The following is a 23080-nucleotide window of genomic DNA, read 5'->3' on the forward strand; positions in this document are numbered from 1 at the left end:
GTCAGTTGCATATGAAGACAGGTTATTCAATGTAATCAGAAAAAGTAAACAATTGATCTGTGAAGTGTTGCGTTCTGCAAATAGCAAGATTTGTCAACATGATGATTAATTTGAACATTTATTTTTAATTCAGATTATTTTACGAAACTTATAATCAATCATAAACATTTTAAAGGGAAATAAGCCATTTCAACAATTGACTATAGTTTCAGGCTGACCTGTCTATTAAAAATTCAATCAGATGGATCACAAAAATAAATATATACAAATGTGAGTGTTCTGAATAGTGTAGTAGGCTTTATCTGATTGTCCTTATTTTATTTTTTATACCTAAAAGAATATCAAGTATGCACAGAAGAAGATTCAACATTACCCATTTGTTATTTTTGTATAATATAACATAAAGAAGTTATTCAAATTGGGAATTTATGTTAAGGGGAAAATGTGTGTTGTGACAATTTGTTGTTTGAAGAACACAATATACCTAAACTAATGAAATAGCCTGAACCTTTGCAAATATGCTGGGAAATCCGTTTTATCTTATCAGGTCTTGTTGAATAAATATTTCTAGATATTTTTAGATTCAAGGAATTTTGTTTCCAGATTGTAATGAGGTGTATTGTCATTGGCAATGCTATCATGCAATAAGATTTTGTCAAACAAAATGACAGTTATGTGCTTTCATACATTTAATATGCACAAGATTATGTATAAATTTGACCTCTTTGAAGTCGGCAAATTTTACGAGATATAAATATAGGTTTAAACTGATTTTCCGGTATCTGATCCAGAGTTTTTTTACTTCTGGAATTATTGAGGTTGGAGAGACTGAAGGGTATTCGAACCACTGCACCCAAATTATTGGGGAACTCAACCCTGTTAAACTGACTTTATGATGCCAAAAATATTAATTGATATTTTGTCAACTTCTTTTCGTGCTAAAATCATTAAATTGCCTAAATGTATTTAAATGCAGGTCAGGTGATATTTACACAATTTCAAACTGATATACTATTCACTGGAGCATGGATCATACATCATGCAACTTGAAAGTACTTTTATGAAACGAAGCAAAACAAAACAATGGCACAGCGGAAACAGTGCGGATGTGACACAAGAACAGAATGCATTTCCTGTATCATAAATTATTACATGAGATGAAATGCCATAAAGCAGTTACAGAATTAAGAAATTACAGAAATAAAAGATATGCAGGAAACCATGGGAATTGTATAAGTGTAAACATTTTATACAAACACTTTTGTTTGTATAAGAAATGAGACAATTTTGTTATTCAAGAATTTAAATGGTTTACAAAAACACTTTTTAATATGTAAGCGTTTATGACCGGTTATAATCATACATGTACTAAAACATGTGTTTTAAATGATATTTGTCAATTCACTTAGATTCGAATTGTAAATGAATAAAACACACTTTAATAATGGCAGTATGTAAACGTGCTGAAAATGCAGGCATGTGTTTTGAAATAGGTGGGTGACCTCGCCAGGAGAATGAGGATACAGTGATATAACTAATTTATTTCAAAATGGACTATTCCAGTTGAAATCCATACACCACTATGGAAGACATGACCTTAGTCTCCAACACATGGGGTGTCATATGAATGGAATCACCCATCCAGGTGACCCCATTTGAAATTTACACTTCATGTGTGGAAGATTTAAGTCATGTCTTCCTTTGGGGGTGTATGGATTTCAACTGGAATAACCCAATGTTTACTATGCTTGTAAAACTTTATAACAAACATTCCTACTGTGAAATATATGGTATGATTTTAGAAGTCTGTAATTTTTTTCTTGGGTTAGTTGGTTGATAAATTGTCTTGTCAAAAAGGTGAAGTAACAGAATAATAGTGCAGATAAACAGTGTACTATGAAACATTTTGTGGAGCAATAATTTCTACATGAAAATAAAAAAACAAATCAGTTCTTTTTATGTAAGAAAACCCTAATTTGTGAATTTAAAAACAAGAGAATTAGATCAGAATTTACTAAGTGCAAAAATTAAATGCGAAAATTACAGCTTTTACGGTATGTTATGTTCTGTGTCATTTATCAACTAGTCCGGTATGTTTTGTTTATCATCAGCTGTTGATGCTGGAGTTTAATTTAGACAAATCCAACTATGTGTATATAGTTTTCAGCAAGGTTCTTCACCAATCTGCCGATTTGGCATGGTGTTTACAGCATAAACACATAAGTAGGTTCTGATTGGCTAATTGAATAAAGTCATCATCACATTAATGACACCTTATTCACCGATTAAGCTGTGTAGCATCATGTGACCCAGGCGTGACCTAGTTTAACACGATAATCAGGAAGAGCAATCGGACAATGCTGAAGGACCTTGCTAAATACTATAGGACAAAATATTTATGTTGACAAGGACATGAGTATGATAATAGTATGTGCATGTATATTATTTTATTATAATTCACATTAATTTGTGTGTGATTTTCATCTTATTTTGCTTTCTATTCTTTTGTGTCCAGGGTTACTCTTTTATAGCTCCGTCCATCATCTACAGTGATAACGTAATAAGCAATGATATGCTGTTTCCATCTGATAAGAACCGTCCATCACAATCGCAAATGTCTCTTATATCATCTATCAAGGTAAGAGGGTGTGCTTATTAGGTGTGTGGGGGGGGTGAGCAAGCGAGTGATTGGATGGATGGGTTGGAGGGTGGGCGATCAATCGAGCAAGCATGTAAGTGGCTTATTTTCCTCAACAGCGAAAACACACTTCATTAAGTTTGAGACACACAGTAATAATTTGTCCCCCATTGGTAGTGCTGTCACCTGTAAATATTTCAATTGGGCGGAAAATTGATATATACAAATTAGTGGAAAACTCCCCTCAATATGGTAATAAGAAACAGGTACACACTGTCTGTATTTGACTGTACAGTTACCAATGACAGCGATACCATGTATTGGTGTGTACGGTAGGGGTGTGTGCATGACTCTAGGTGTTTTGGTGACAGAACTGGGAATGAGATTGTTTGTGTGTGCTTGTTAGGGTGGGAGGAGAGAGTGTATGTATGTTTATTACACGTTGAATACAATTTTCCCAAAAATGCCCAAAATTTGTGATATTCCTCTTTTATGTACAGGATTCTCAATTCAATGAATTATTCACAGTAGACCTGACTACCCCACCATTAGGTGATGGCAGCTTTTCCGTCTGCAGGTAAGTATAGCCTATGGCTCAACTATTTTTTGTTCAACTGGAACATTTTTGCTAGATTGAGTAGCATCTTCCTTCAGCAGATGGTGATGCTGTGATAATATCTTGTCTGCAATCAGGATAGTCCTTTGTGATGATGTCATGTGATTGACGTCATGGGATGTTATGATATTGTACCATGCTTTTTTCATTGTCTTCATTTCTTAATGACTGCTAAGAGAACCAAAGGGAACAAAGGAATTTCTAGCCCAGAGCAGACAAACCAAAATATTTAATGTCCAACAATCTCTATAAGTTTCCTTGTATGTATCATAATTACCTAAGTATGAAATGAAATGTTAACCCCATGAGTACTATCTGCTGATTGGTTACAAGAAGACTAGTATAGTTGAACAAATTCATCAGGATCGGTAGAATAAAGTCAATCAAAGGGTTCTTATTATAGACTAGTATGATTTATGAACCAATCAGCAACATGGTAAGAATGGTGGTAGGGCTGAAGAGGCTTAACCACATGAGTACTACCTGCTGATTGGTTACAAAAAAGCTATTATGATTAATTGAGCCAATCAGCAGCATGGTAAGAATGGTGGTAGGGCTGAAGAGGCTTGACCCCCATGAGTACTACTTGCTGATTGGTTACAAGAAGACTAGTATGATTTATGAGCCAATCAGCAACATGGTATTAAAGAATGGTGGTAGGGCAGAAGAGGCCTAACCCCATGAGTACTACCTGCCGATTGGTTACAAGAAGACTAGTATGATTTATGAGCCAATCAGCAACATGGTATTAAAGAATGGTGGTAGGGCAGAAGAGGCCTAACCCCATGAGTACTACCTGCTGATTGGTTACAAGAAGACTATTAATAATTAATTGAGCCAATCAGCATTGGTAAGAAATGTAGAAGGGCTGAAGAGGATAGAGCTTAAATATCTAGAAGCTGTATTTTAATTGGTCACTCATATGAATAAATTGTATAATAAACCAATCAAAAATGCTGCGAGAAACACAGTAGTTGTCAAAGGTGTCTGATTTTAAACCTGCTGCTGTTTGATTTCAATTTGTACAGAAAATGCACAGAGCGTAAAACAGGTGAAGAATTTGCAGTGAAGATTGTCAGTCGAAGAGTGAGCTGTGTTCAGGAAGTGAAAACACTGAAACTATGCCAGGGTCATCCTAATATTGTTCAGCTACATGGAGAATACAAAGATGAGGTGAGTATACTCTGATAGAGACAAAGGCTAGTGAAAACAAATGTTCAATTATGTGAGTGCTAATTATAGTGAAAGTTTGTTTGCTACTGGTAATTGTAGAGAAAGACCTTGGAATGTTACAATCACTTTTATTCCAGAATGTGTTGCCTCGTTTGCTGTCATTCTTTGTTCCGTTCCTTGCATTGATTAGAGTTACAGAAAGCACCCCAACAGATGAAGTCCCTGTGCAATGAGAATTCTCACACATTTATGATGCCTAATTGTTCTATCGCCTTGTCTAACAACTTCCGCACAATGCTTGCATTGATGCGAAAGATGTCAAGATTGCACTTTGTAAAATATGTGGTAACATGTGCAGAGTGGGAGTAGCATTTTTATCTCACACTTCATGCAATGATAGACTAACTCTATCACTTGTCTACCCTGTGCATGTACTTGCTTCGTAGTGACGACTGAATAACCTTGATATTGTGTCGGACTTATGATAATATTCTCACACAACTTTGGTTGTGCGCCATAGTGCAACTGACTGTGTTTACAATGTGTACGGATTTCATGACCTTGTGACCTTATGTGTATTTTCTGTATATTTTTCCCTTAAAAGTTACACACTTACATAGTAATGGAACTGTGCAAAGGAGGAGAATTGCTCACAAGAATACGAAAAAAGAGGCATTTTGATGAGACAGAAGCAAGTGCCATTATGAAGACGTTAGTATCGGCAGTTAGTTATATGCACGACAGAGGCATAGTTCACAGAGACTTAAAACCAGAGGTGAGTCGCAGTAGGATAACTACAGAATCATCTCAATACTTCCCGGAATTCATGAGTATAAGAACTCGAGACTGATTTGAGAGTTTGCAGACCAACACATATATTCCTGCACACATATTCTGCATTTTGGAAACAGCTCCAGGGAGTGTTAAAAGGAACTCTAATGGAAGACTTAATAATTTGATATATATGTGACATGATCAAGAGGAATGAGTCGGATGTCGCTAATTTTGTTTTTGAGATATTGGCAAAAACAGTGTTCAAATTCTTTTGTTTTATACTGTTTTCAGCCATTGATAATTGCTCATAACTCGGTAACCAGATGTCCGATTTTGATGGGGTTTGCATCAAAATGTAGCATTTATAAACTGTCAGAAAATGATGTAAAAAACTTCTAATTGAAAATTGCAGACATGTGACTCATTCCCCTTGATCATGTCACATATGTGACGTGTCATGTCAAAATCAGACACTTTTGGGCAGGTTATAAATTTTGAGGTTTTTACATATCTTAAATATAGAGATATTTTGCTCCATGACGCCATTTTCCCCAATGAAATCGGACATTCCTAAGCAAAGATAATGAGTTCGTAAGTTATGGTATTATAAAATTGAAAATTGAGATATCGGCCTTTAAAAATATTATTGACAATGTTGAGAGTAGGAATTGAAAAATGTCTCAAAAAATACAAGATGCCAGTTATATTCCGGTCTGAAACTATCAGACAATATTTTTAACATTAATAACAAACCCAAATTGTGAAAAAATTACGATCCATTTATGATCCTGCCCAAAAGTGTCTGCTTTTGACATGACACGTCACATATAACTTAACATATGTGACCTGCTACCACGGAATGAGCTTAAAGTCGCAACTTGTTATTTGAGATGCCCTGGCTACTGTGTTGATGTTCTTTGTTTCACACGCACCTGTTCAAGCCAGTAGTATGTCTGTATATCCTTTGTGAATGGGGGCACAATGAACCATTCATAAAGGACATATTACTAGCTTGTACAGGTGTGCGGCAAACACAGAACATCAACTCAGTCAGCCAGGATGTCTTGAAACTACGAAGTTGCGACTTTATGCTCATTTAATGGTAGCAGGTCACATATTGTAATACAACAGATTTCAGTCAAATTGATTTGCCAAAATTAATTTTTGTTTTTGTTCCATTTGTATATATTTGAGATTTTGTTTTTATTTTGTTTATTTTTGTAGTGAACACAAACAAAAACTATTACAATAGTAATAAAGGAAGTAAAATAGCAACAATTGTAGCAGTAGAATGAGAGTAAAGTTCAATGCTGAATGATGTAGGTCAAAAATAATGATATAATTATGTAGAAAATGGTAATAAAGTATACTGAATAATGTAGAATAGAGAACTATTATTCATGCAGATTGATACAGGTAGAACAATAACAAAACTAACGTTTTCAATGTATTGCAGATATTGCAGCATTAAATCTTGTATTTTTTCTCGCTCATTTGTTCCACAGAACCTACTCTTCACAGACGACTCTGTAGATGCAGATTTAAAGATAGTTGACTTTGGTTTTGCTCGCATCACAAATAGTCAGCCAATGATGACACCATGTTTTACCCTGCCATTTGCTGCACCAGAGGTTCTTCCCAAAGACGTTCACAATAACAGAGATGCTGGGTATGATGCATCTTGTGATATCTGGAGTCTTGGAGTGATCTTGGTAAGTAGTGTATTTGTACCATCAGATGTGGAGGTTACAACTTACTGTGTCAAAGGTTTGATATGTCAAAAAGTAAGGCTGGCTATGTTCAATATAAAATAAAGTTCACTATGTCAAATTTAACCCATACCCAAACCTAAAACCTAGCCCTTGCTAACCTTCTTTCATATTCAACATGTAGCAAATTTTATTTTTGTCTCGCCTGATAAGGCAGGAGACTATATAATCACTTTTCCGTATGTATGTGTGTATGTGGGGGGGGGGGTGTGTGTATGTGACAAATTTGGTTAAAGTTTTGGTTAAAGTTTGCCTTCCGCCTATTTTCTCGGAGACTATGAGTCGCACGTTCCTCAAACTTGGTGGGTGGGTGCATCTTGACCCGAGACAGAACCGGTTTGTATTGGTTAGTGCGTCAAGGTCACTGAGGTCATGTAGGGGTCATCTGAGGTCAAATTAGTAAAAACTGTCGTATGGGCATGAAACTTGGTTGGTACAGTCAACATTTCAAGCCAAATTTTTGGAAGGTCATTTCAAGGTCACTAGGGGTCATCTGAGGTCAAATTAGTAAAAACTGTTGTATGGGCATGAAACTTGGTTGGTACAGTCAACATTTGAAGCCAAATTTTTGGAAGGTCATTTCAAGGTCACCAGGGGTCATCTGAGGTCAAATTAGTAAAAACTGTCGATGGGCATGAAACTTGGTGGGTACAGTCAACATTTAAAGCCAAATTTTTGGAAGGTCATTTCAAGGTCACCAGGGTCATCTGAGGTCAAATTAGTAAAAACTGTTGTAACGGGCATGAAACTTGGTGGGTACAGTCAACATTTTAAAGCCAAATTTTTGGAAGGTCATTTCAAGGTCACCAGGGGTCATCTGAGGTCAAATTAGTAAAAACTGTTGTACGGGCATGAAACTTGGTGTGTACAGTCAACATTTAAAGCCAAATTTTTGGAAGGTCATTTCGAGGTCACTAGGGGTCATCTGAGGTCAAATTAGTAAAACTGTTGTCTGGGCATGAAACTTGGTGGGTACGGTCAACATTTAAAGCCCAATTTTGGAAGGTCATTTGGAGGTCACCAGGGTCATCTGAGGTCAAATTAGTAAAAACTGTTGGTCGGGCATGAATCTTGGTGGGTACAGTCAACATTTAAAGCCAAATTTTTGGAAGGTCATTTCGAGGCCACCAGGGGTCATCTGAGGTCAAATTAGTAAAAACTTTCAGATAGCCATGAAATTCGGTGGGTACAGTCAACATTTGAAGCCAAATTTTTGGAAGGTCATTTCAGGGTCACCAGGGTCATCTGAGGTCAAATTAGTAAACCTGTTGCATGGGCATGAAACTTAATGGGTACGGTCACCATCAGCCAGATAATCATGCCCAGCCGATAACCACCAAATTCATTTACCTCTACCAAAAGTAATCGCGAAAGCAGGCGAGACTCGTGGTTCGAGAACCGCCTTGTTGACATAGCGAACCTTTGACACAGTGGGCGACACAGATATGAACAACTTTAAACCATAGATTCTCAAACAATGGGATGTGTGTAATGGTAGTTTCTCAAACACTTAAATTAAAGCAGTGAAAGATTCCTTCTATTCCCCACTCTCCCTCCCTACTTTCGTCCCTTCCTCCCTTCTCTGTTTTTCCTCTTCCGTTTTCCCTTTACTCCTGTCTATGCCTAGATTTAAAAAAAACCCAGCACCTGGCTGATAATGATAAGTAACCTTTTATCTTGATGATGGATGATGATTTATGTCAAGTGCCAGTTCAACAGATAGTTGGCATAGTATACAGAGAAAACAAAATGTCAAGTGTTCCTTTTGTATATTGAGTAGAGGTTGTGCTTCATTGAAGCAGCCATGCTAATTTGAAATGACCATCGGTTAGTGTTCATATGACTGACTTTCTCTAGCTACTTCGCCACCCGGGGCTGCTCGTGCCCATGATTTGAGGACATTGCTATCTGAACATGCAGGGGTATCTAGATTTTGGTTTTACTTTCATTTAGGCATACTCAGGAATTAGCTTAGTATCAAGACAGGGAACGTGCAGTTTATGGAATAAAGCCATCTAATCCCTCAATCAAGTCTTGGCAATAGGCTAATTTGGTGTATGCTTACATATAGGAAGAACCCAGTTTTCTGTCTCAAATATTGACAGCTATGCGTTGCACTTGCTGGCAGAGAAGGATTGCACTTGTTTACATTTTGAGAACATACACTCTGTAAATACAGAAGTGTGGTTCTGATTGGCTTATTCAATTGGCTGACAATCACAACAGCAGCAGACCGGTAATCTGATTGGCCGATTGCGCATCAAAGAAGATATCAGCCCAGAGCAGCGCTCATCAAAGCCTGGCATATGTCGCTCATTAAACAGGGTGCGTGCCTCAATCAGAGGCTAGTGCAGTTTTCACCACACTAACACCAATTCTTGTTGATTAATTTTTTCCAGTTCACAATGTTATCAGGTAATGTACCATTCCAAACCAAGAGTGGCAGCCGGAATAATAGTGCCAGTGAAATAATGAAAAGGATCAAAGATGGTGATTTTTCACTGGATGGTGAAGAATGGAATTCTGTGTCTGAAGCAGCCAAAGATCTTATACAAGGTATGTGTGAGGGTGTGTGTCTTGGCGTGCATGTCTTGGGGTGCATGTCTTGGGGTGCATGTCTTGGGCTGCTTTGGGGTGTGTGCGCGCATTTGTATTGTATGAAAACACAGTGAACACATATCATGGATATAATCCATCACAAGATCAAGTCCACACTTCCAAGATGCAAGTACACATATGTGACATGATCAAGGGGAATGAGTCAATTAGAAGTTTTTTGCATCATTTTCTAGCAATTTACAAATGCTACATTTTGATGCAAACCCCATCAAAATCGGACATCTGGTTACCGAGTTATGAGCAATATATCAATGGCTGAAAACAAAAGAATTTGAACACTGTTTTTGCCAATATCTCAAAAACAATATTAGCGACATGCGACTCATTCCCCTTGATCATGTCACATATTGTATGCCAGTCAGCTTGGGTTGCACCATTTCCATAATGGGCTATTTCAGTTGAAATCCACACGCCCCCTATGGAAGACATGACCTTCAACACAAGGGGTGTGAATTTCAAATGGGGCTACCTTAATGAGTGACTTTATTTAAAATTTACACCCTTTGTGTGGGAGATTATGGTCATGTCTTCCATTGGAGGTGTATGTTCATTTGGATTAGCTCTATCTTTGGTTGGACAAAAAGGAGGAGAGAAATAAAAAGTGAGAGGAGAATACCAAAGTATCCCAAAATATGTCAATTGTAGATACAGTAATCAATCAAAGTGCAAGTGTAATAATACATTTTTTTTCTTATTTCAGGCCTTCTTACAGTTGAACGAAGTCGACGGCTGACAATGAGAGACCTATTGGAAAACGAATGGATCCAGGGTCCTCAAGCCAATAGCTCCACACCACTGATGACACCCAAACTTCTGTCATTCCGACAGCCCAGAGTAGAATCTGGCGTCAAAGCCACTATGAAAGCTTTCCACAAGGCTCACAGAGAAGGATTCCGTTTAATGGATGTATCTCATGCTCCCTTAGCAAAGAGAAGAAAGCTTAAGAAAGATTCCTCTACGGAAACAAGAAGCTCTTCAGAGAGCATTCATTCTCCTGGTTCCTCTCAAGGTAGGACTACTCCTACACAGCAACTGCCATTTATTAATCCTAATGCAAGGACTTCAACAGTTGGAGGGCTAGATGTAGCCACAAATGCTCTTATAGTACCAAGTTTGTAGCAGGTCAAATCAGTACAAAGTACTGATTCAATAGGATTTTCACCTGTACTGCCTCCATTGGGTACTCTTGATATGGCTGTTCCAATTACTGCAACAAACTCGCATCCCAGAGCAGCAGAAGCAGCCGCTGCAGTAGTATTGGCTGCAGCTGCTTCTGCTGCAGGCAAACCAAACATCAATGCAACAACCTTGGGTACGAATAATAACAATACAGTGACCATTGTGAAAGGTGCGACAGCATCATCAGGAGCATGCTGCATCACTCAACCACAAGCGCCAATTAATTTTCTACAGCTACAGCAGCAACAGCAACAGCAGCAGCATACTATTTCCACAGCATATGCTATTCCATCAAGTTTGACACAATTTACAGTGCCTCTACTAGCTCAGCAGCAATATGCCCCTACTCATGTGACTTTAGCACCTCTACCAACAATCCAGGAGAACCCAACGGCCACCTGGCAGGTTACTCCTGCAGGGCAACTGCTTGTACAGTCAGTGCCAACCACACAATCATCAACCAGAGTCGCCACAAAGAGGACTAGGTAGAAGAAGTGTAACAGCATGGTTATTATTTTAAGCTTCCTCAAAGTAGAGAGACATCAAAACCAGTATTTGCATGCAGATCATGCAGTGACTGACTTTTTCTAGTAGTATTGATTTTAGGTATGCTAACTATAATCCTCGAAAAAAATGTTGCCACACCCAAATCTATTTCCCGGCAATGTTACCCTTACTGTGTCGCAGTGTTATACATTGTTATTTGCATTAAACACCTTGTTCCGCTTCATTGAGTGATTGGAGGTGGGGAAGTGAAGGATGTGGTTTCAAAGATTACTGGCATTAATAAGATGGTGTGCACTGGAGCATGGGAGAAGACCAAAATGATTTTGGTGTGGCATAAATATTTTTGTGCATTGTTTGTTGTAATCATGGAAAATGGTTGAAATAAAATCACAAGGTGAATGGGATATTTCAGTTGAAATCCATACATCCCTATGGAAGACACAACTAATACGAGGGGTGTAGATTTCAAACAGAGTCACCCATTCAGATAACCCCTTTTGAAATTCACACTCCTTGTGTGGGAGATTAAGATCTTGTCTTAAATAGAGGGTATATGAATTTCAACTGCAATCGCCCAGCAATGAATTGTTGGAGAAATGGGATGAGTGATTATATTTCTACAATTAAACAAAATGTTAAATGGTTACTATTTGTTTTATATCACTAGTGGGGGTGTAGTTGTACCAAAGAGATTACCATATTCATTCCAATAAGCACCCAGGTCACTTAGCAAAGTCATTATGGGCGGGCACTGATTTTTTACATGGGTTACCTAATTTGTTCCTAACAGGCATTTATTAGAGACAAATTAACGTACGTTATAAAAGGGTCCTGAGACATTCAAGTAGCTTTTCTGATGCAGAAAATATGTTGCATGTTTACACAGGAATCTAATCCCCCAGCTATTTCACTGTATCGACGTCTATCCGTCACTTCCCTGGGCCTCAAGAAAGAACAGATGATTAATTGTGTTTTTAACTGATTGAGTGTGCCAGGTTAAAGAAGAAATAAAACAAAACAAACAAAAACAAACTTCAACATTAATGGTACCCTTCAGCAAATTGAAAATACCCTGGGTGGGCGCTTATTGGGGCATGGAATGAATACGGTAGTCCCAACTCGGTGCGTAACGCTGTGGTTAATCCACCACATTTGTGAGAGCGAAATAGTGTACCTCTGGCATTTGTCAGTAGAAGCCTGAAATCAAACTACAATTAGCATCTTTAAACTTGAGTGGAATGAAGGTTTGCATATAGTGTACACAGAAGGAAAGCAAGCATGCACTTGACTGGGCGCATGGAAAATGAATCCTGAGGTACACTATTTTGCCCTCCTATAAATCTACAAGCAAACATGGCGAATCAGGATTAAGGTCTGTATGCACAAAACAAGTTAGACCAGGTCCAATCTTAGACCTAGTGGAACTATGGAGGTTAGACTTAGGAAGGGGTCCTTATCACTCTTTTCCTCCTTTACTCACAGCAAAATCCAAAAGTTAACTACAGCCATATAATATTAAGCTCTGTAAATTTTTCCTTAACAGAATCTAATGTTGTAGTATATAGAATAAGGTATGAAAATACCAAAAAGTTTCTTTTCTGTAGGACTAATCTCCATAGTTGGACCAGGCCTAAGACATGTTTAAACTTATTTTGTGCATACAGACCAATTGTCTTAATTTCTATTGGCTAATCCAAGAGGTAACACATGTGTAAGTAGCAGCCTCTTCTGTGCATGTGCACAACATGCTTTATACTGAAGAGTCATAAGTGGATACACTATGCGGATGATGGCATAAGATATTATCCCACTATCTATTGTGTGGACTTGTATGTACTCACCTGTCCTGAATTGGGCAAGGCATTAATCTGCACAGTTGTGGCTGTGTCTAGCCATAAGCATCATCGGGATGATAATGACCATCAAATGCTTGAAAGTGTGTTTTCAACATTGTGACTGATGGTAGAAATTGAATAGAAATAACCAATGAATTTTATGTTTGATTGATGTGATGATTTGGTTGTACATTTTCCAGACACTTATGGCAGATAGGGGAGCGATTGCCGAATAGGGTGCAACTCTACTAGTCTTATTACAAGACTGCCCTACCCCAACCCTAACCCTAAACTCCGTAAACGAGGACTGGACTCAAGTCTAGCAAGTTGCACCCTATTCGGTAATTGTACCCAGATAGGTAATCAACAGATGTTTTATCTGTCAAATATTGTTGCATGACATCGTTGACAATGGCACATGCTGGAAAAAAAAAGCCCAGTGCTTCTACTGCGTAACTTGATCTGGTTTATTTAAGTCCAGGGTTTAATGATATACCAAAGGATTTTGGCAGGGCATTGATGTAATGTAACCAAGATGTTAAATGAGATGTATTTGCCTTTTTAACAAGGATGTGTATTTTTAATCTGCTTATGAATGAATGAAAATTATTGTTAATAGTATGTGAAGATCTTCAGACACTTGTTGTCTAGGAGATATAATTTTCTTGTGTATTTATCATGAACATTTAAAGGTGATTAAGCCTCACTTACCTTCAGATATATACATCCCAGCATGGAATTTTGGCCTCCCTCAGAAGTATTTAATTTAATTTTGAAAAGGCACTTACCTTTTTGTGCCCAAAGCAGTCAATATGTAGGTGTACATGGCTCAAAATACTTGTCACCATTATGAGGTTAATGTTGATGAAATGCTACCTAGCTAAAATCACCCTCATGCAAACTATAGCCTTTGTTAACCCCTTGAGAACTACCTGTCTATTGAACTTAAAGAAGTTTTCATTATCAATTGGACCAATCAGCAGCATTGTTAGAAAAATTTCACCACACAAAAAATTGGGGTGAATTATTTGCAAAGCTCCATTCTGATTGGTGATTAAAATGAAGATATAATGTAATTGACCAATCAGTGAGAATGTTATATTGGCAGGTAGTGCTCAGTGGGTTGATGTATGCATGAATATTTTTCCCCTGTTGCAAGTGGATTGATTTTGACTGAAAAATGCAAGGGAAGCACATGAAAAAATAAAAGCTGGTGATTTTTTCAAGGGTATTTGCAAAATTTAATTTCAGATAACCTACGGACCATACTAGAGTCTGCTGGTTTTGTTGTTTTCTGTCGCAGCAGCCCTCGTGAATTTTGAGCCCTGATCATATTGTCTGCTTGGAGCACACAAATGCCAATTAGCAGTAATGTACTCTAGAAACAGTCAATATTTTGGGAATGATGCAGCTTATACTCGATTTGACTTGCAAACATATTACTGCAGTACGGTAATTCATTTTTGGAATGGAAACACTGTGAGAAATCTATGTAACATAATTATATATGTTGCGAATTTAACTTGCAAATTTGTTTATTCTTGCAAATGGTCACATTTTTGTCCTGCAGTGTATATTTTAATTATTTTTCAGATATTTTAGATCAGTGATATGTGTATACAAATAATGGATTTTCTCATTGAAAATGTCAGGTTGGGATTCTATTGAGTTGTGAATTTAAATTTCCCTTTTTGTATTATAAAAAAATTTTGTAAATATTATGATTTATGTTGAATTTAAAATGACTGTGTATAAAATTATATTGAAAAAAATATTTGCTTTTACATTTTGTACATTATTCAAAATTCCACACAGTATAGTATTGAATTGTTATTTTGTAAAATAGATATCTATTATTGATTTTATATATTATATATCTCAAATAAACTTTGTGCCTTGCTTGGGCAAACAACAAGTCATTACAGAGCTCCATAGATTCATCTACTCTATGTTCATAGGATTTACCAAGGCCTTGGCTGATACTCAACCACCTTAACTAAAAAGCAGGATTCCTTTTAAGCATAGTCCTCGCGTTGGATGATTTCGACATCAAGCTTGTGCCATCTGGCCTCACTCAAAATGCACTGGAATAATTTTTCATTTGTTTGAAAAGGAATCTTGCATTTTAGTTTAGGTGGTTGGCTTTTAAAATAGGTGAAATCAGAAATGAAAATGTTTGTAAATATGTTCTTGAAATAAGAGAGATTTAGTTTGGTTTGGAAACTTGAAATTTCTAGCAGAGACCTTGTGTATTATCAGGGTAATATGGCCTGTTGAAGGACATTGAGGAATGCTGTACCATGTGGTATGTAAGGGACAAGTATAGCAGGGTTTTTTTCATAATCTTTTTGTATAGGGATGTGCCACATAGATTCTGAAATGTTGACCAACTTTATTATGTATCATACAAAGTAAGTATAATGAGTCTTTGACAACCCATCAATGTACCTACTTTTTACATAAAGCACCCAATTTTATCAAAAATAAGGGGAATATTGCCAATATGCCCCAATTTATATATTTTGGGCACATTTGCCGTTGCAGAAACCCACACTGAAAATGGGTATGTGCACGGCAGTGTTATTACAAAATTACTGAAAATACACCCAAAGACTTATATTATAGCCGGCATGCCATCAAACAGAAAGACCAGCATCAGTAGCTTGGTTTGCTGGTCAATCCTTTTGCCCATTGTGACATTTTAATGCAATTTATGCTCAAGTAACATGTTCAGCTAAATTTTATTTTTAGAGAAAGGCACATCACATCCTATGTGAGTGATACTTTATTGGTGCAACATTTCAGTAGATCATCAACAGATGATAGAAAAAGCAACCACAAGCATGAGCATTATGCATCAATTGGGTGATGAAAAAACGTCTGTCAGACAGGTAGGAGGTCGGTCAGGATTTTTTAAAGGCTAAAATGACCCTAAAATATCACCGAAAGCTTGACAAATCTGGCAAAAATTTGGTTTTCAAATATTTTCAAAATGTGTTTGCCAAAAATATCCAAACATATTTTGAAAATATTCTGAATTTTTTCAAAAAACTTTCCAGGGAGATTCTTGATAATATTTGGCAAGATGTCCCATGAAACCTATTGTCCTACTTTGTGTACTGATGAACTGTTTCTGTATAAAATTTCATTACAACCAACGAAATGTGTCAGCCTTTGCAGGAGAAAATTAAAAAAAAAAAAAACTGGAAGTATGCAATATGAAGAGGTTGCAATGACAATGTGTCATTTTTTTTAAAGGTATTTATTTTTTCGGTTTTGGAGTGTCCCTGACCTAGAGCTAAATGCTAGGATCATTTATTAACTTGAACTAGACTTGGACGAATACAGAAATATAAAAAATATCAGATGTTGTGAGAAAATATGGAAAAAGCAATAGTTTTCTGAAATTGCACCCCAAAATGTAAATCCAAGAGTCTGAAAATGCACCCCTAGATCTGACACGCATCCCATACCTACCTTATCATAATAAATTAACCTTGGCTTAATGCTGGCATTGTACAAAGAATTTATTAATCTGGGGCATGGTGGGGTTGAAATCACAGATCTTGTAAACAACTTTGTATCTGGAATTGCTCATCCTCTTTATTACATCTTCACATCCTGTTCTTCAATATTACTCTCTTCCACAACCAGTGGATTGCTCTGAATGAATGCGATTCATATATTATCATTAAGTGTCTTGGAAAAGTTCATCATGAGCTTTATTTTAAAGGGCCAAATTAAGGACAGATATTTTTTAACAATATTTGCAAAATAATGTATGTAATTTTTCTTAGAATGTATATTTTGTGATGGATTTAATTGTAATCATGGTTCTTTATTGCTCAATTATGTAAATTACTTAGAATTTCATGTGGTTGTCAATATTGAAGACATGTCAAAATGGTTATTGAATTGTATCAAGCTACAGTATTAAGTGAGTAATTGTGTGTTTATTGAAGTTCAGTTCTACTTAGAGACTGACAAAGGATAAGGACCAAAAGGACAATGAAGCTTTATGCCTGTATCATACTAGCACTCGCAGTATGCGATTTAAAAATCGCTAGTGCACAATCGCTACCAGCGTTCAGTGACTTCACTCGTTCCTAGCAAATTTATTGATTAGCACATTTTTGAATAAGCGACAGAAGTTATGTCACAAAAAAACGGCTATGCTCCTTGTGATGATAGTATGATACAGGCATTACTCTGTCAGTTGAGTTACTGTGTGCGAGCACTGTTGGAAATAATATGCAGGTACAACCCTGCTAAATCAGTGAGCAGTAAGATACAACAGCATGCTTACTGACCTAGTAATGAAGTATCAAGGGCTGAAGATATCTTGATGTTTACATAAGCCAATTGCAAAACAAACTTGTTATGTTCTGGTGGATCTTAAAATTGTCATTTGAAATGGAATTGCATTGAACAGAAGAGGACTTCTGAAATAAATGTATGAATGTAAAAATTGCTCAGTACAGTTTGCTATGTGTAAAGTGACCAATTTAATTAAAAGGCACGACTTGTGAAATTGAAAATAATGAACGGAAATTAGTCAACATTAATGCTGGGGTGATTCTCTTGGGATATGTTTTTGGTTTCCAAAGGGTAAGTGCAAGAATGCCCCATCTGCAGTAGCTGCCATGTGGCATTATTTAGATGTGGTTAATATAGAATGCAAAAATTGGCAAATGAATACCTGAATACAAAACCCACCCAAGTCCATGAAAAGCGATTTCAAGAAAACTAAATAACAAATGTGTATCATGTATGCTGGATTTCACATGCTCAATAGACACATACATGTAAGAGGGTGGATTTGGGTTCAACTTTTGCACATATGAAAGGCCACTTTCCCATGCTTTTAACTTAATTTGACCAATTTGACTTGGGTGGGTTTTGTTTTCATGTATTCAAATGTTTATAGGGTCGCTCATTGCAGATGCAGACTACTTGCCCTTACCCCTCGGAATGTACTTTTAAAGAATCATTGAAAAGGGATTACAACCTACTGTATTTCTTCGAATATTGACCCCCGGGCCGTTGCATTTTCCAAAAGGGGGGGCGTTTAGTAGAACAATAATTCCCGATAAAATCATAGGTAAGAAAACTTGCACAGAAATGACGAACTATGAACTTAGGAACAATGACTTCCGTGCAACGCTATTAGCGACCATGTGTGCACATTGGTAAGCTTACACAAGATACATGTAACATGGAAATATTAGCAGCAATTTTTTAAACATCTTGGTTGAAAAAAGTGGTGGGGTGAGTTTAATTGAAGGGGGCAACTAATCGAAGAAATACGGTATTTGCAACCTTAAAACCCTTTAGTGGACGGTTTGGCATCTTGGTACCAGATAAAAGACTTTTTTGCATGTCATCACCTGAAGGGTGTATAGGTTTAAAAGTTGAATATTAATTTTGATATTGTGCAGGGTGGTCGATCCCCTGGATATTATGGGTGTTATAAAGAGACTACATTCCTATTCCGGTAAACCGGAGGCCAATTGTACATGTAAAGCAATGTATAGGATTTCAGTAACTTCTGTAACATATTTAGTTTATTTAAGATACACACGGTAAGAAAGAAGGAATGTTTTCAAGGTCAACTATGATCTGTGGACATAGATTTGACTTGTGTAGGTTGAAAATTATAATAATTTTTGTTCTACCTAATCCCAAAATCAGATAGAAATGTTAACCAGTAGTAGCTTGTTTGGATAATTTCCATAGCATCCATACACAATACATTCCACAAGAAGCTAGTTATACTGCAGAGTTTTAATGTCATTCGTTTGCAAAGGAAAGTTAATCCAAATCGTACATGAATCCTGAACTGTACCTACATCAATATTTTGACATGATCTGTGATGATACATGTTTTTGTAGCTCTATTACGGTCAGAATTTGAAATGAATGAACGCAGCGTAACAAATGCCAGGGTTCCGCCACTTCACCAAGATGCACCCACAGGGAGGTTACTGTACACATTGGATGCCCGCAGTTACACCCATGTACAATGGCACACCCCGTTTTCATTTCTTACTGTATTATTGCACAAATACATGTATAATCAGGTGCTGGTGATTCAATGCCAAGATCAATGGAAATTGCATCATTGCTTTTAGAGGAAAACAAAAGGGCTCCAGGTATGAACATAAAGAGGCAATTCAGATTGACATGTAAATTTTCTAAATGAATGTACTGTAGTTAATTATCAATCTCATTTACTTCTATGCTGTATTCTGGGCTGTTTTAATACGATTTCATACTGAAAAATAAAAAAAAAAGAATTCTATTAGGTACCAATCAGTGTCTTCACATGTTTATTTATTGTGTTGGATTTGTCATATTGGGCTATTCCAGTTGAAATTAGACTATGCCATAGTCGAATTTTATTAAAAATATGTTATTATTAGTCATGATGAACCCATTTCGTAGAACTCAAAATTATACCGATGTTTATTAAAATTAAAGTATTCAATAGTATTTAATGGTCATAAAGAGTTAAAAATATCAGACGATTAGTGAAAATAAAAGTAATTGAATGCAACATTATCTTGCATAATTATAACGGCTCACTTAAATACTGAACAATTCTGATTTTGGAATCTACCAGTTTATTGATAGCGAACCCCAAAATTTCGACTATGAACTTTGAATTGTAAGCAGAACTTTACCCCCTGGACTTTGCTCTCTAAAAACACACTGTCAAGCATACTTGTTTATCAGTCCATTAACCACAAGTACGCGCTAGATGTTTGATGAGAGATTAACTTTAGCGTCAACACAGAAGGCGCTGCAAATACGACAGACAGTTGTTTACGGTGTAGTTAATGGTAATGGCGCGGGCCCAGACGATTTAAACCATAGCGAGGTATGGGCGACCAATCACAAGGCAGATCCATTTAAAGATGCATTACATCATGGACAATTTTAGTTAGGCCAGAAATTGGCCTAACTCTCCATAGAGTCCTGTGTTAAAAATCTTAACTGCAAGGCAATGTCAGTAGTCCACTTGGGAAGCTAACAAACAGAGGGAGTAGGGTGACTGATCAGATGTGAAAATCTATCAATTGTGCACACATTAATTAAATCAGAGTTTTAAGCTTAAATACAATATCCAGAGTATGCACAATGGGCAAGTGGACTACGGGGTAGTCTAAGTTGAAATCAATACACACCATATGGAAGATATCATCACAGGGTGGGAAAAACCTCATTCTATAGGTTATTTATGCAAAACATTATGTAACACATGGGCCTCATTTATATGCACCTCACATGTGCAATTTGGATCAAATTTTTTTTCTTATGCCAACTTTATAATGACATGTTTTCCTGCTCAGCGATAATTGTTTGGTCTAGCAGAATCAAATTAGTCATTCACTTCATCTTGGAGGGTGATGAAAAGTGCTGTATAATGTGAGCTGCACATTTATGAATATGCTTATTTGTATATTTTGACTAGAATTCACTGTAATCCACACTACCACCGCCTTAACTGATGAACAGGGAACAACCCAAAAGATGGACAGTCTACAAACAAAATTAGTTTCATTGGGGAGGGAGGTTTAATATGTTGATTACATATGTACATTTGTATGTTTGTCCTACAAACTGTGCATTTAGACTGTACATTTAGCTGTGAATTTAGCTACATGTATACCATTAAAAACATTGATGTTATTTTGACCCACATCCAGTTTGTTATAGACGGGTAGGAGGGGTTAGCAATTAAAAGAAATTAGTTACATTTGTAGGATGTCATTCTTTTGAGTTGATCCCTCAGACATTGTGGATGGTGATCAACATTGGTGTGGGTCACCTATTTCTACCGCATTATTTTTTTTACCAGTGGTTCCATCATGGAAATAGCAGATAATAGCTTGCGATTTCCAAACATATGTTTCAAACGTCCATGCATCTATTAAAAATCCCTGTCACATGAGTGATTTTGAATAGATGCACAGGCCTTTGAAATGTACGTTTGGAAATCGCAAGCTCTCTAGTAGTTCGAGGAGTACTTGTAACTTAAAACACACATTAAACAAATTAGGCCTACACAAACATACACCTTTTTTTTTTTAAATCAAAATTGTTACATTTTATTGAATATCCTGAATTGTCACCAACTCAGTTTGGGGGCACTGTGAATTCACACTTTGTTATATAAGAGGCTGGTCGAGTGCAGATCCGTCGGAACACGCTTTTCAATACGGAATAAATGCTAACCTCATTGTGACATCATCATCAGCAAAGTTAATTTCCCATTGATAAAGCGTTATCCGATGGATCTGCAGTCGACTATTCTGATAAGGTGCTTACATACAGTTTATATTAATGTGGTTTAAACATTTCCTATCTACGTGCTACAACAACATAATATCTTTGAAAATAGAGGACAAAGTTATGCTGCTAGTTTTTCGGATAATTCTGCTAAATATTGCGTCATTTTGCTCTGCTTTGATAAAATTGCAGAGATAAAATTTTGATTTGCATAGATGAATTTGAAGCAAAAAAGCTCTTAAAACTCTCTGATGTACCTGAAGTATTTCCTTGCTACCAAAATTGTAAGCTAAAAAGTATGTGAAATCACAGATCCCTGGTATGTGATTTCACAGACGGATCTGTATGTGAAATCACAGGAGTGTGAATAAGCCAAATCGCTATTGTAACTTCCGGTTTTTTTAGGACACTTTGCCCTTTGACCTATCTGGAAAATTCGGGTTTTGTGCGTACAAAATATAATTAAAAACTTGTTACTAGAATAAAAACAAACTTAAAAAACATTATTATTAAATGAATTAATTATTTAAATATTTTTAATGATAACATTATGACAATAATAAATAAATTATTAATAATTACAGCAATATTCCCGATAGGTCAAAGGACAAAGTGTCCTAAAACTGCAAAAACTGTCCCACAATGCATTGCAAACTTCCAATGCCGATTGGGCTTATTCACTGCACCCCAGAACTGGCCTAACTGATTAACAGATTGGGAGACAAACAAATACCAGCTTTTAAATTTCCATAAGGATACAGGCTGTCGGTCACTTGGAAGTTGATAATGGTAACATCATGTTAATCATGTATATATGGCCGTGTGTCATGAAGTGAAGAAAAAATGAGCAGAAAATACCAGAATACAGCTTGGACTGCTTAAGACTTGCCCCTATTTGAATAGATACCATTTTTGGAAAGAGCAGACCTCTTCCTTTTACAGAATATGTATAGTTTTGTTACGATAAGGTCTATTTTTGTAAATTATGAGCGTTATGCAAGATGATGTGTGAACCGTGTCCCAAGAATTTATACAGAACGTTGCCCTATTGGGTAATTAATGAATTACTTACAGTACTTCATAACAAAAAACCCAAACAATTATATGGTATAAAAGTAGAGTACAACTGATTAGCTTGATAACAGTATCTTATTTAAAGATTATGTATTCATTGTGAAGAGGTCAATTACAAAATATGCAGTGCATAATGGGAAAATGTTGACATCCAAAGCCTGTGTAACATAAATACAATGTACAACACAGGAACATAATGTTACACAAGAATGCACAGTAAAACTGTAATTTATAATATGTGACTCCTCGCCACAACTGAGCCCGGATGTCGCCAATCATCATTTTTGAGATATTCAACCAAAATATTCTGCTTGAAATTAGCTTTAAAATGATGTATATCATGTCTATAGTACTTGACATTTAAGTAGTGAAAAATCAATAAAACAGTCAATAAATCCTTTCTTTCCTATTGTTTATTGTTAAGTTCGATGGAGCATATCTCAATAGTGGCACTGGCGACATCCGGGCTCAGTTGTGGCGAGGAGTCACATATTACAGTAGATCCATTTTCTTCTATTGATCACACAGAATCATTCGTCTATTGATCACTCTTCTATTGATCACACAGAATCATTTGAGGCTGTTTTCAACATTATTATCACAC

The 23080-nt window shown here is 36.5% G+C and overlaps 1 protein-coding gene across 1 annotated transcript in view; it reads left to right on the forward strand.

Annotated features, from left to right (window-relative positions):
• Window positions 1-12670, forward strand: part of LOC140152986 (ribosomal protein S6 kinase alpha-5-like) — an 86931-nt gene extending 74261 nt beyond the window's left edge. The window contains 7 exon segments of the mRNA XM_072175557.1: window positions 2516-2638; window positions 3139-3215; window positions 4283-4427; window positions 5032-5202; window positions 6707-6913; window positions 9370-9526; window positions 10290-12670. Coding sequence (XP_072031658.1) covers window positions 2516-2638; window positions 3139-3215; window positions 4283-4427; window positions 5032-5202; window positions 6707-6913; window positions 9370-9526; window positions 10290-10708 — 1299 coding nt within the window. The 3' untranslated portion in view covers window positions 10709-12670.
• The last annotated feature ends 10410 nt before the right edge of the window (window positions 12671-23080 follow it).

The sequence above is a fragment of the Amphiura filiformis genome, chromosome 5 (assembly GCF_039555335.1).
Source record: "Amphiura filiformis chromosome 5, Afil_fr2py, whole genome shotgun sequence".
In the NCBI taxonomy this organism is placed as follows: domain Eukaryota; kingdom Metazoa; phylum Echinodermata; class Ophiuroidea; order Amphilepidida; family Amphiuridae; genus Amphiura; species Amphiura filiformis.